Raw genomic sequence first — 13,607 nt, forward strand, 5'->3', positions numbered from 1 at the left:
TTTTTTGTGATCACAATAGTCCAGCTTTTTGTACAGACATGACTATTGCCATATTACAAGTGTGTTATTAGATAAGTTAGGTTGATATTTAAATTGTTGTAGTTTTTGTACAGTTTCGTTTTTTTTTAATAATACTCATTTCTGTAAGTAATTTGCAAAGCACCTTTATCTGTATGACTAAATGGATATTGAGCTATAAGTGTAACACACTATAATTTACTTTACATGTCCTTACAGATGTGTTCAATTATGGTGTTTATTAATGTATTGTATTTAATGTATTTTGTGAAACTTTATTACAACTGGTGTTTTTCTATATTATCGTTTATTATCTTTTTTTTTATTCCAGCCTGCAGTTTGTTTGTTTGTTAAGAAGTAAACAAATATTTAATATACATTTTGGTGTGTTAAATGATTATATCTTGCAGATACATAATAATTAATAGATTATCATAAATTATGATTATACTGCTCATACAATATAATATTATAAATGCTGAATGTTAAACAAGCGTCACCCTGATAAATATCATGGAATTAGGTTGTTTTACTTGAGAGTCTGTTAGGATTCCTGTCTGTTCCTAGTGTGTTTTCCCCTGTTTAACCCCCGATCACCTCTCCTCCGGTGTCCTGTCATTCCCCTGTCTGTTTTTTCCTCCGCAGTACCCTCCTCTGAGTACTGCCCACTGCCGCGCCTCTCTCTGGCAGCACAGCTGTGCTGCATTCCGGTGATCACCTCCAGCTGCTACTAATACCCCGGTCTCCTGCCTTCCCAGTGTCAGTTCGTCCGTTGCCTACCCGACATCCCGTCCCGTAAGTCTGTCCGTCTCCCTGTTTTGAGATTCCGGTTCTGACCCCATCTGTTTCCTGCCGTTCAGTGTCGAGCCACAGGCATCACCTGCATGAAGAGACCTTCCAGTTCGTTCCTCGGAGATCATCTGTCGAAGGTTTGGCTATCCTGTGTCGAGTCACGGATGTCACACAGTCGATCCAGCCAATCAGCTGCGCTGGTGGAGGACCACGGGATTCCCACCAAGCCAGGTCAGCCTGCTGCTCTGTGGAGAAGACTCGGGATTCCCCAGCAGAGCACCGCCGTCCGACTACGTCACGTGCTGAGGAGAACCCCGGGATTCCCTCGGTGAACAACGCCCCGTGCTGGCCGCCTGCCTGTTCGTCAGCCTGCCAGCTGCATCGCAGAGTGGAGTTGCGCGGACCCACGCAAACGAACTGTTTCTCTGCATCCTGTTTATTACCCAGACTGAGGAGAAATAAAGAACTTGGTTCACCAGAGATTCTGCTGTTGTCTGCGTTTGGGTTCGTTGGAAATACACCTCACAACAGAGTCACCAACTGCTGGAGCCAAATTCTTTATCAGTGTAAACATACTTGGCCAACAAATGTGGTTTGAGACTTTATAATTCTAAACTCTGTCTGCATCTCCTCTGTCAGTTCAGACGGCACCAAATTAGCACGAAAACAGCCCAAACAAAAAGCTGTCAGGTGTTGGACATGACAGCTGATAGTTTAATCCCATGACGTTTATCATAGCTGACGGCAGCTGAGGGTGTCCAGTTTTCAGACTCGACTAGTGAAGTAAGGTTCTTTTACTGAAATGGTCAGTTCAACAGCCAGAAGCGCTTATAGCTGTAATTAAGAAACTATGAAGAATACTGACACCCAAGTCCAAAGGGAAATAACTCGGGACAGACACAAAACTTACAAGACACTGGAAGATCGGTTGGACACAGGGCTTGGCAACAACAACATCTGACATAGGAGGGATGTGGGTTGTCAAGGCAACCAACATGGTGGCGCATTTCAGATGCAGCGGCCCCTCTGTCAGGATCCCCGTCTGTCCCGCTGTTTTGATCCTGTATGTTTCCCCAAGAACTCCCTTCCTCATGTTTGACCCCTGTTGTTGTTGTCTGTCACGTGTTCTTTGTTGTGGTCTGTCTGGATGGAGTGGACTCCTTCCACTCACCACCTCCAGTCACCTCCCCCTACCACACCTCTCTCAGCAGGCACAGCTGCTCCTCGTTTCAGTGATTACCACCAAGCAGTTTATCTACCCTGGCCTCTCTCCACCGGCGTCAGTCCGTCCAATGTGCTACGTTGGTATCCCGCTGTTGAGCAGTAAGTCCGCAGTCCCAGAAGGAGGCTCGGCATACTGGTAATGTCTCAGGGAATGATTTCTGACTATAATCGTCTAATTTAGCACAGTATGTTGAGAGTATTAACTCCCAGAATCAAACTACTGTACTGTTCTCTGGGCTCTTTTGGGGACCGGGGCCTGTGTGTGCTGCTGCTACTGCATTTTACCCTTTTCATTTCAATAAGGTGACAAGTGCTGTGTTTTAAAAAATATTGTTTGTGGATTGTGAATGACACATCATGTTAAGGACCTATGGCAACCTTTGCGCAAGTTCTAATCCTGATGCTGATTATTTTGGAACTTTTTACAACATGCCAAAGAATTCCAGCGTGTGCTACCGATAACGTACACCGGAGACACTGCTGTTTCTCCGTTCCGCTGGATTACTCCCACCGTGGATATGCCCAAAACTGTGCAGCCTGAATGACAGTCGCGAGCGTAAAAGAGGTTGACGAGGGGGAGTAAGACAGCAACTGAAACGAAGGAGAACCAAACCGCCACTCCTCTCCATGATACAGTGCAACGTGAGGTCACTCAGAAGAACTCTGCATCTCCACCAGGGCATCGAGAATCAAGTGTTTTAGTGCTCACAGACACATGGCTGAACAAGGACATTCCCAACTCTCTGCTTGAAGTTGAGGGATTTTCTGTCATCCGGGCCGACCAGGATAACTCGTCAGGGAAGAACAGAGGCGCAGGTGTCTGTGTGTTTGTGAGCAACAACTGGTGCAAACAATACACAGTGAGAGAAATGGTCTGTAACTCCAACGTTGAAATTGTCTGCCGGAGCACCAGACCGTTCTATCTCCTGAGGGATTTTGGGAAACATTATCATCTGCTGGGTCTGTGTTGACTATGCTGTTGCTAAAAAGGACATTATTGTGTTTTCCAACAAGAAACACACACAACCAAAAACTTGAAATATTGTATTAACAGTAAGAAAGTAGTCTTTAGAAATCACGACCGGGACCAGCGGAAAACAAAAAGCGGCAACAAAATATGATCATACAAAACTTCATTCCAACAGCTCTGTGAAAGCCATAACCAACATGGAGCCCAGTGAGAAGCACCTTATCACAATGGATGATTTTGGGAAAGCTAAAGAATTAAATGAACTCAGGTTTGAGACCGAGGACTTTTCCCAGAAACTTAACACGATGCTACAAACTATCTCAATTGACTGTTGCATCAGACTGACTGAAGATAACAAGGTCCAGTCACTCTTCCGTCAGGAGTGAACCAAAAAGTCCACAGGCCCAGATGGCATCTCTGCCTTCCTGCTGAAGACCTTTGCAGAGGAGTTGAGTGCAGCATGGTACCCTGTTTTCCAATAGTCACTGGACTCACACACTGTCCCTTCCCTCTGGAAAAAAAACTGTCATTACACCAGTCCCTAAGAAACTATGCCCATCAAATAACAACAATTACAGACCTATAGCGTGACTTCAGTTATGATGAAAAGCTTAGAAAAATCCATGGTCTCCCTACTTAAAGCAGATATAAATCCAATGTTAGACCCCTTCGAATTTGCTTACAGACCAAGAAAATGTACTTATGGTGCTGTTTACAGCATCACCCATCTGATTCTTATGCACTTTGGAGGATACTAAGGCTTATGAATGTTTGCTTTTTGTTGATTTTTACCACTGTGAGGGGCTGTGGGATTAGATGCCACTGTGTGACAGGAGAAACATTCAAAGGGACCGCAACTGTGAAAAAGTTTTGTGTTGGAACTCCGTCATGAAATAAAGGAAGGTGAGATGTAGTACAAACTCTGCCAGGTAAAGCTAGCATATAGGTCTACTATAGCTATGCATAGACACTAGACTAAAGAACTGAACAGACAATGATCAATACACATCAATATTCAATTGTCAGACAAAGTGAGTTTGCTGTTGGACAGGCAGCACAAACGATGGCCTCTTTGATGACCAGGTGCCTCACTTCTACTCAAGCCCCCAGTCTGAGATGCACCTTGTCAAGGTGTCATGCACTACAGTACTGGGATGCCAGGATGGGCCATATTTTGTTTTTTTCAGGACAGTCTAGGCTATCCAGATCTTTCATCATAATTTCATTTTTTGAAGTTGTTTTGTTTTTATATGTATCTCACCAGAAAATATTGAGGTGCTGCGTTGCGCCAAGGCAGACGAAAATAGGACCCTTAGTGTCACCTTGCAGAAAATCCTGCAGAGAAGTGTCACTCGCCCCGGGATTTAAAACATGTTATCATGTATGGTGTCAAAAATACTGCAAATTTTCACCAACACATTTTAAACAAGTGCAGTGAGCACAAAGGTTCAGCAATATTGATAAGTGATATAAATACATACCGAACCTGTGTAAAAACAGTGCATACAGCACACCATCACAGGAAAAAGGGATTGTCGGGGGGAGAAAAAAAATCAAAGTGACCTTAATTTGAGTTTTGGGGCCTTTTCATATTCTTTATGACCATTTTTGACCATACATTTGTAATGCATGTTTAAAAATAAAAATTAGAGGTTTGTTTTTATTCCAATGATTTTACATGACAATGCACATGAGTATCACGTTGGTAAATATAGTTTCGTACAGTAACATACATGAGTTTTACAAGTAATCTCATGGGTTTCCATATAATCCTCTGGGTTTGTGTCATCGGCCCCTGAACATCATATGTTCAATAGAGGTTACCCTCAGGTCTCCTCAGAGCAGCTCCCCCTCCCCCTCCTTCTCTCTGTGGGTTGATTGTCTGCAGGTGTGAAAGTGCACCTCATCACAATAATCAAGACCTCTACATATACTCGGGCTCATTTTCTACCCCATACATTCAATTTGCTGTGATTTATTGAAAAAAAAAAAAAAAAAAAAGATAAAAACACTCATCACTATAATTATTACATAAATCTTTCACATACAGAACCTGTTCTAGGCTTTGGTTGGCTTGACCAAATGTTTAAAGGGACAAAGAAATATAATTGAACTGTTACTGTGGTGGAGGATTTTGATGGGTTTCAATGTTATAACCCTCTTTTAACTTAGAGCTTAATGTGTTTGTGTTTATTGTAAATTAGCTTTTCTAAAAAGGTTATACTAATGAAATTAGATCAACTGACACCAGAATTTAGAATGTTATATCATTTATTGAAGTAAAAAAAAAACAGTTAGCACATGTCCATGATGCGCCTCATGCTCATGAACCTGGTGCCGCTCATTCCCATGTCCCTGAAGCTCCTGTACTCTCCGGGCCTCATGTACATCATCCTGCCTCTGTACTGGGCCTGCTCGTACATCAGCCAGTGGCCGTCCATCACGTTGCAGGACATGCAGTCATTCATGCGGTAACGATCCATGATGTTGTCACAGTCGTCCATCAGCTCGTTCATCTGACCTCCGAAGTTCTCCCTCTCGTAGATCCTCATCCTGAACTGGCCTCTGTGCTGTTTTAAAGAAACATGACAACAAAATAATTAATTTAAGAAATAGATGAATTTTAAAAGGGTATTATGAAGAAGTAAGAGCAACTTTACAGTGTGTTTTATACCTACCATGGGGATCATACGACAAGACCTGATACCACTGCTCATTCCCATCATGTTCTGGTAGTCAGAGTACTCGCCCCTCCTCATGAAGAACTGGTTTCCCATGTAGTTGGGACGCTCATAGACCATGAAGCAGCCGCTCTCCACCCTGCAGGAGTGACACCTGCTCAGGTAGGAGGACATATCAGAGCAGTCGCTCATGCACTCATAGGAGCGACCCTGGAAGTTCCTGTCCTCGTAGAAGATGATCTGAAAAACATATTAAGGGGTTTTAATGACCAAAGTCACAGTTGCACTAAATTAATGTTGACTTAATAACTGTGACGGTTTCCTACCTTGCCCATCGTGATCGTGGTGGTTTGACAGATCTTTCAGAGAACTGTTTTTGAGCTGATGCCCTGCTGGTCTGAACAGGTTACATTTATACCTGGCCAGGGACAAAGACTGTTTGCCCCTCTATTGTTCAAAGGCCTGACCCAGCAACCTACTATAGAAGCCTATAGAGTTTGGAGTTGCTTATCAACAGGGTCACAACCTCTGAACAGAGTTTTCCTTTTCAGAAGAACCGTGCATATATTTTCAAAAGAATGGAAAAGGAACTCATGCCTGTATGTAAGTGAATTATGGATAGTGTAAAAATTGTTGCTGCAAACTCCACAACGCATCTAATAATTGTAACCGACTCGTCAACAGCCAATTCAGTTACAGTTTGATTTCCCTTTTAATTCCCCTCAAACAATTGGAGCTAACCAGCTGTCATTTTACCAACGCTAAATAGTGGTCATTATAACCATCATTTGTGGCTTAAAAATAATTTAATTGTCATTTGATATGTAACAGTGACCACCTGAAGGCCAGTGATATCAACCAACGTCCCACTGCCCTTGAGTTGGTGTTTGTCAAGAGAATTTGAGTAAAAAATTAAAATAAATGGAGTGATGATTATTGAGTTGGGATTTTTAACAGTTTTAGAGTGTATTTGCATGTTTAATTTTTTTTTTTTTTTTTTTAGATTTTATACACTTTATTAATCCCCGAGGGGAAATTTCTTCACTACAGCAGGGGGGCTCTCAGGGGGGAGATGCTGCAGCAGGCTGCCACGACCGCGTGGTATTTAACAAGGAAGTTGACATGGAATACTAAATATTTTAAAAGTTTTTTAAATGAAATAGAAAGAAATTGTTTGGCAATAATTTTATGGAACAGAATTAATGAAGCACCTGAACTAAACAAGCTAGTTTGAATCAACGGCTCAAATTGTACTGCCACATTCACTCAATGTGCTCTTCATTCTGCATGTGTTTATGTTTTACGTCCCTTTAAAATACTATTAGGATTAAATAAAGACTTTAACTTTGCTCATCCAGACATTTATATTTAACAAATATATATATATATATATATATGTTTTATTTCTCCGTTTTTAATAATGTTGCCAAAGTCTTTGGTAACCCAGGGGACGTCCGATACTGTGGGTCTGGTCAGTTTGACGAAGGGTGGGCATGTGGGTGGGTAGGAAGCATAAGAAAAAGTGAGTGTTGTGTACAACAGGAGGTGTTTGTCGTTAACATAAGGCAGTTGCATTTGGGTGGAGACCATCCTTAAAGTTGTCTTCACTCCCAAAGCTGTCAGGAGTCCAGTTTTTTCCTCCGTTTTGCCCCCGATCACCTCTCCTCCTGTGTCCCCTGTCTTTGTCTGCGGCCACGCCCCTCACCTCCCGTGGCCACGCCCCTCACCAGTCCCAGCAGATGCAGCCACTCACCCCTGATCACCACCTGCAGGTGTGCTGCATCTCCCTGATCACCTCCCCAGACTATATGTAACCTGCCCCTGCACAACTCTGGTTGTCGGTTCATTTTTTGTTAGCCACCCGTCCATCTTCCGTCTGCTCCCCGTCCGTCTTCCGTCTGCTCCCCGTCAGCTCTCTGTCAGTCCTGTTCCTGTTCCCGTTCCTCCGGCCTCTGTGTCTCCTGCGGATATTCCCTGTCAAAATCACCAGTCGGTGGAGTTGCCCTCCCGGCTTGGAAGATTGTTGACGCCGTCCCTTCCGCTGGTCTGCCGGCTGCCCTGTTACCCGTGTCCCCCTGGAGCTGTCGGTTGAGTTGTCCTCCCGACTGGACGTAAAGTGGACACGCTCGGTGCCACCTTTTGGTTCGTTTTTTTTTTGTTTGTTTTTGGACAATAAAGACTGTATTTTGGAACTTATACCTCGAGTCTTTGAGTTTGCATTTGGGTCCTGGAAAAACACCCACCTCATAACAAAAGCAAGTTAAAATCATCGATAAAAGTCACTTTATAATCGCTGCAAGCCAATGCTGAACAAGTGTCTACAGCAATACACCCCTCAGCCAAGACTTGGGATTGGGCCACAGATGTAAGCATGGAAGCTATGTGTTACTAACATGTTCAACAAGTTGATGGAGTCCATTTTAGTAGTTCAGACTGTTAATGTGGGGTGTCATTTTGTTCCTACGTGGACTACAAATTGCTCCAACTTAGGATGGTTTTGTAAAATCATTGGGATTCTGCTGGCTTTATCCTGGATGCTCACACAAGGAAAATGGTATGTTTTTATTAATAACCACAGTCTTTGAGTGTGACTGTGTGGGAGCTGAGTTGGACCTGGGTACTATGCAAATAGAAGGTGGGAGTGAGGAAGTCGGCATGTGATGCAAATTCATTTTGCAGAGCCACAGTTCCTACAGGTGGGTGGTCCAGTTGATTGCCCTGCGGTTGTCAGGATCTCCGCCTGTCCTTGTTTGTCGTTTCCCCGATCATTCTTTTCTTCATGTTTCCTGTCTTCTCCCCTGTTTGTTTTTGTCTGTCATGTGCTCTATGTCTGTGTCTGGAGGGTGTGGATTCATTCTACTACCCGCCTCCAGACTCCTCCCACTACCACTCCTCTTTCAGCTGGCACAGCTGGTTCTCATTCCAGTAATCACCACCTGGCAGTATATGAACCCAGGTGCTGCACTCCACCTGTGTCAGTCTATCCATCATCTCCCCTGGTACCACGCTGCAGTTCAGTAAGTCCGTTGTGTTTGTTCTGTAATTCCGGTTCTGACCACTTGTTGTTCTTCTGCCTACTGCAGTTCTACCAGCGTGCTTGGCTGCTACCCTTTGGTACGTACCTGCCGTCCCATGTCATTCCTTGGAGATCACCAGTTGACGTGTCTTGCCAATCCTGTGTCGGTCCACAGGAAACCACAGTCGACCCAACCGCTGCCCTGCGTTGGTCCACGGAGCTCACCAGGTATCCAGCCCCCCTTCTCAGGGTGGGTCCTCGGAGACCACCCGCCTGCCTGCCACCGCTGCGGTTCCGCCTGAATCTACGCTGCCCGGTGTGGAGCGCGGGGACACGCTCACTAGCTGGCTTGGAACCGCCTACCTCAGCTCCGGTAAGAATTACGGGGACGCTCTCACCAGCAGCATGCATTGGTCTCAGGTCTCCGCCTCCGGAGTTCCGAAGGATCCCGGGTAGGTGGTGACTGTTGTTGGCTTACAGCCATTCTGGACTTGCCTCTGTGCTCATGCACAATCCCCTGGACTATTCACCTGTTCTGTGTTGAGAATAAACCTGTATTCTATCAAGTCATCTGCTGTGTGTGTGCATTTGAGTCCATTCAAAGGCTACCTCTTAACAGCGGTGCCCATAGATGTGGAGGTCTGGTTTCCTCCCAGTGGGGGAAAATCCAGTTAATTGAGGTGGTTAAATTTGCTTGCCAGCTGGATGCCCTGGAAGGAAATGAGGACTCTTTTTTATTCTATTTATCCCAAAGGACGATGGTCCAGGGCTCCATTTGCTGCTGGGTAGAGCTAGCCAATCAGGGCTCCGGGATCTTAAGCCTGGGATGGATTTGGTTCTTTCCACAGCACATTGGAGTTGAGTTCCCCTGTGGTTAGCATGACCAATGCTGGTACCCCCTCCACAGACAAACAATACAACTTAAATTCAATATTGAAAAGTTCATTTATTTCAGAAAAAAATGTTGGTGAACATCACAGTCCTCATATTATTGCTGTTGCATTGTCCATTCTTGTGTAGTTACGAGCATATTCACTTCTACTACATACATTTGATGTAATCAATTTATCTCCCTCGGTACACTAACAAATAGTTCTCTTCCATGTTCGGACACTTACTTGTACTACAACAACACGACTTGCAGGAATTTAGACGGAGTCGTGTTGTTTCAAATCACTGGTGTTCTGCACGGACAGGAAATTATCTCATCACGTGAACACATCACCCTCCAAAATATCTGCAGCTTTAATTATTTTACAGAGAAATCAGCATGTTTTTGTGTCCTCTGTTTAACACTCAATAAACACACTGATTCTTCTATCCAGTGGAAAAGAAACACTGTGTTCAAGAACAGCTGCAGCTTCTTCACACGCTTTAATTTGAAAATTCTTTAAGTCGGTGGCCCCGCCCCTTCCTCTACGGAGCCAAGATGGCCCCTGTTTAGGGTGGAAAGTGTCCAGAGTTTCACATTTCTTCTTTTCTGGAGCATTCCGAGTGCTTTTTCCTGGTACTTGTAGTGTTCTGATGTTTCTCTACGAACAGTGTGAACACACTGATGCAATATTTGCATGAGTTTGCAATTTTTTTAAACTTCAGATTTTTTTTTGTTGCAAAAAAAGTCATCAGCAGAAGCTGTGCTGAAAGTATTAACAGAATAAAATGTCTTTTCAAACAAAACTCACTTTATTAACAACAATAACTCCATTTCCAATCAGAAAGTCTCTGCTCCCATTTTCATCACCAAATAAAACTGTTCACTGGAGGAAACCAGAACAAAAGGAAAACAGGAAGTGACGGGGTTTGTGGGAAATGTGGCCTTCACAATAAAATGTTCTAGTTAAATGTTTGTGATCAAAAGAAGTGATTCCATATTACTGGATGTTAAATGAGTTTTCTCCACACGTCCAGTTGTCAGAGACGTCTCTTTGTTGGTTTCATCCAGCAGGTCTATGTGTTGAATGAACATGAATTAAACAGCATCTAAAGCTCTTATTTTGACAGCTGATGTAGTCCTTGTTTCTATATTCCAGTCACAGACGGTCTGTTCTGGAAACATACGATAAGAACTCAAATATTTCTGTGGTGATTATTATCACAGTAATTGATTAAATATTTATTCCTTTATCAGGTAGTGCTTAAAAAAAAAAGTCAAATTTTTCATTCTGAACTTGGAACTTTTTCTAATTCCTGCAATTTTACGCAAAAAAACTCCCTAAAACTGGACAAATTACAAAGTCAAACATTATTGATCGCAACAATCACAAAAAAACACAGCAAAACCTGAAAGGACTGTATAATGCAAATCAGAATATAGAAAATCCTCAGTTTTCTTGTTTTTCATATCCCATCCATTCAGTTTTTTGCTTTCAAATGATCAATAGTTTTGTGGTGTCTAAGCTTAAACCGAGATAAATCTATTGACATCTCCCTTCTCATTTTCACAGTTTGTTAAATTCTACAAACCAAAACTAATCTCAATTACTTGTAACACTTTGAGTTAGACCAAATTTAGGCAGAAACAAACAAGGTCATTTAAGTTATGTTCATCACACCAACAAGATAAATACAGTTGCATTAAATACAGATAACGGATAACAAGACTCTTAATACAAATTGTATGAAATATAATCTTTATTTTCTTTTATGATGCAGTTCTTATTTGCATGGATGACTGTCACATATAAGGATGCACCTCATGGTTATCTCTTTGTGGTTGTGGACCAACTAGTCTTGTGCAACACAAAGTCAGAATACAAGAGTGGGTCACTTAATTCAGTGATATTTAGTTGCAGGAGTCCATCATACGCCTCATGCTCATGAACCTGGTGCCGCTCATTCCCATGTCCCTGAAGCTCCTGTACTCTCCGGGCCTCATGTACATCATCCTGCCTCTGAAGTGGGGCTGCTCGTACATCAGCCAGTGGCCGTCCATCACGTTGCAGGACATGCAGTCATTCATGCGGTAACGATCCTGGATGTTGTCACAGTCGTCCATCAGCTCGTTCATCTGACCTCCGAAGTTCTCCTTCTCGTAGATCCTCATCTTGTAGGATCCTCTGTGCTGTGAAACAAACATTTAAAACATCATGTTCACACAGCCATTTCAGGATATCTAAAGAACACGTTATCTACAGAAGATATTCCCTACCATGGGGATCGTACGGCAAGACCTGATGCAGTCTGACATTCCCATCATGCTCATGTAGTCAGCGTACTCGCCCCTCCTCATCAGATACTGGTTTCCCATGTAGTTGGGACGGTCGTAGACCATGAAGCAGCCGCTCTCCACCCTGCAGGAGTGACACCTGCTCAGGTAGGAGGTCAGCTCAGGACAGTCGCTGCTGGTCTCATAGTGACGACCCTGGAAGTTCCTGTCCTCGTAGAAGATGATCTTAAAGAACAACAGAACTTTATTAGAACAATTTTCAGTGCAGCTGAATTAAGTTTAATGAGATTTATTCATTTTAAATTACATTATTTTTTTCTATTTTATTTCATGGATGGATATTTCCCATGATTTACCTACCTTGCCCATGGTCATAGCTGTTTCTCAGGACTGAGCTGCTGCTGCTGTGTATTTCTGTTCGGGCTAACTGTTACTTTTATACTAGCTCAATGTAAAAAAAAGTATGTAGAGGTTCTATTGTGAAAAACTCCTGAGCCAGCATCATGCCATAGAAGCCTACTAAGCAGCTGAAGGTTTATTATCCAGCACTATACCATTCGGGTGAAAATACACCTACTGTTTACATGCAGCATTGTTGTAAAATAAAGAGAAGCTTCCAACTGTAATATGGCAGCCACCTCTATCTCCCACAGTGGATGGGATATTTCACTTACTAAAAACTGAAAATATGTTTGGATTTATTCAACATTATGTTATAGAATATCAGATAAAAGCACATGCAGAATGTAACATAGTTATTAAAGTTACAGAGGATATAACAAAATATATACATACAAACATTTCAATATTGTTTTTCCAACTTAAAACCCAACCATAGTCTAACACATGGCAGAAAAGTTATTAGGGCCCGAGCACCGAGCATCAGTGCGAAAGCCTTATTGTTTTTCGTAAAGATGTTCTTGGACGTTCTCCTCCTTACGTAAAGTGATTTGCCTTTTTGGAGGCTTTATCACGTTCAAGTGTGTATCCACTTTCATGAGTTTTTGAATACAAAAACTCATGAAAGTGGATACACACTTGTCTCCCAGCGAAACATTTCGTATTCTGCTGGAGTCGCGAGTGGGCGTGGCCAAATGGCTCAAGAGCGCCCCCTAAAGAGATGCCCCGGCAGCCACATTTATCTAAATTCACCAAATCCGGTGGACACGTGTATCACACCAAGACGCACAAAAAAGTTACATTGCACCGTTACGTCAACGCGACAGGAAGTCCACCATTTTGAATTTAGTCACCATTTTGGGCGATTTGTACACGTTGTACTTTGTCGAACTAGTCCGAGGGATTTTGTCACACCGACTTGAATTTAGTTTCTATGGATAGTTTCAAGGGATGCTTGAAACCTCACGAAACGTGTCACATACATCCGGCTTGGTGAGACAATACATTAGTGGGTGTGGCCAAATGGCTCGCTCACCGTGACACAGGAAGTTGATGTTTAAGGTCAAAGGATGCTTGAAACCTCACGAAACGTGTCACATACATCCGGTGTGGTGAGACCATACATCTGATGTGTTTTGTGAGTGGGCGTGGCCAAACGGATTGCCAGCGCCCCCTGCTGGAGACATTAAACGAGACAAAAATAGCAACTTTAAGCGGGGATACGCAGTCCCTCGCGCGCTGCACGTCGGGGAGACGGCTTCAGGGAGGCAGCACGCGGGAGTGCGAGGGCCCGTACATCACTGCTTGCAGTTTTAATTCACTTTGCTTTCCCTTAAGTAA

At 43.2% G+C, this 13,607-nt stretch overlaps 2 protein-coding genes across 2 annotated transcripts; both read right to left on the bottom strand.

Moving 5' to 3' along the window:
• Nucleotides 1-5,298: 5,298 nt before the first annotated feature.
• LOC138634262 (gamma-crystallin M3-like) lies at nt 5,299-6,029 on the bottom strand. Its single transcript, XM_069721035.1, has 3 exons — nt 6,012-6,029; nt 5,683-5,925; nt 5,299-5,574 (listed from the first exon to the last, which is right to left on the bottom strand). Exons 1-3 carry the CDS (start codon nt 6,018-6,020, stop codon nt 5,299-5,301), a joined length of 528 nt encoding a protein of 175 aa, XP_069577136.1. The 5' UTR covers nt 6,021-6,029.
• Nucleotides 6,030-11,483: 5,454 nt separating this feature from the next.
• Nucleotides 11,484-12,242, bottom strand: LOC138634263 (gamma-crystallin M3-like). Its single transcript, XM_069721036.1, has 3 exons — nt 12,228-12,242; nt 11,850-12,092; nt 11,484-11,762 (listed from the first exon to the last, which is right to left on the bottom strand). Exons 1-3 carry the CDS (start codon nt 12,240-12,242, stop codon nt 11,484-11,486), a joined length of 537 nt encoding a protein of 178 aa, XP_069577137.1.
• Nucleotides 12,243-13,607: the final 1,365 nt, after the last annotated feature.

This window comes from Brachyistius frenatus, unplaced genomic scaffold (genome assembly GCF_029030835.1).
Source record: "Brachyistius frenatus isolate BFR_SWC_R1_liver_20210118 unplaced genomic scaffold, ASM2903083v1 Contig_255, whole genome shotgun sequence".
Lineage (NCBI taxonomy): Eukaryota > Metazoa > Chordata > Actinopteri > Embiotocidae > Brachyistius > Brachyistius frenatus.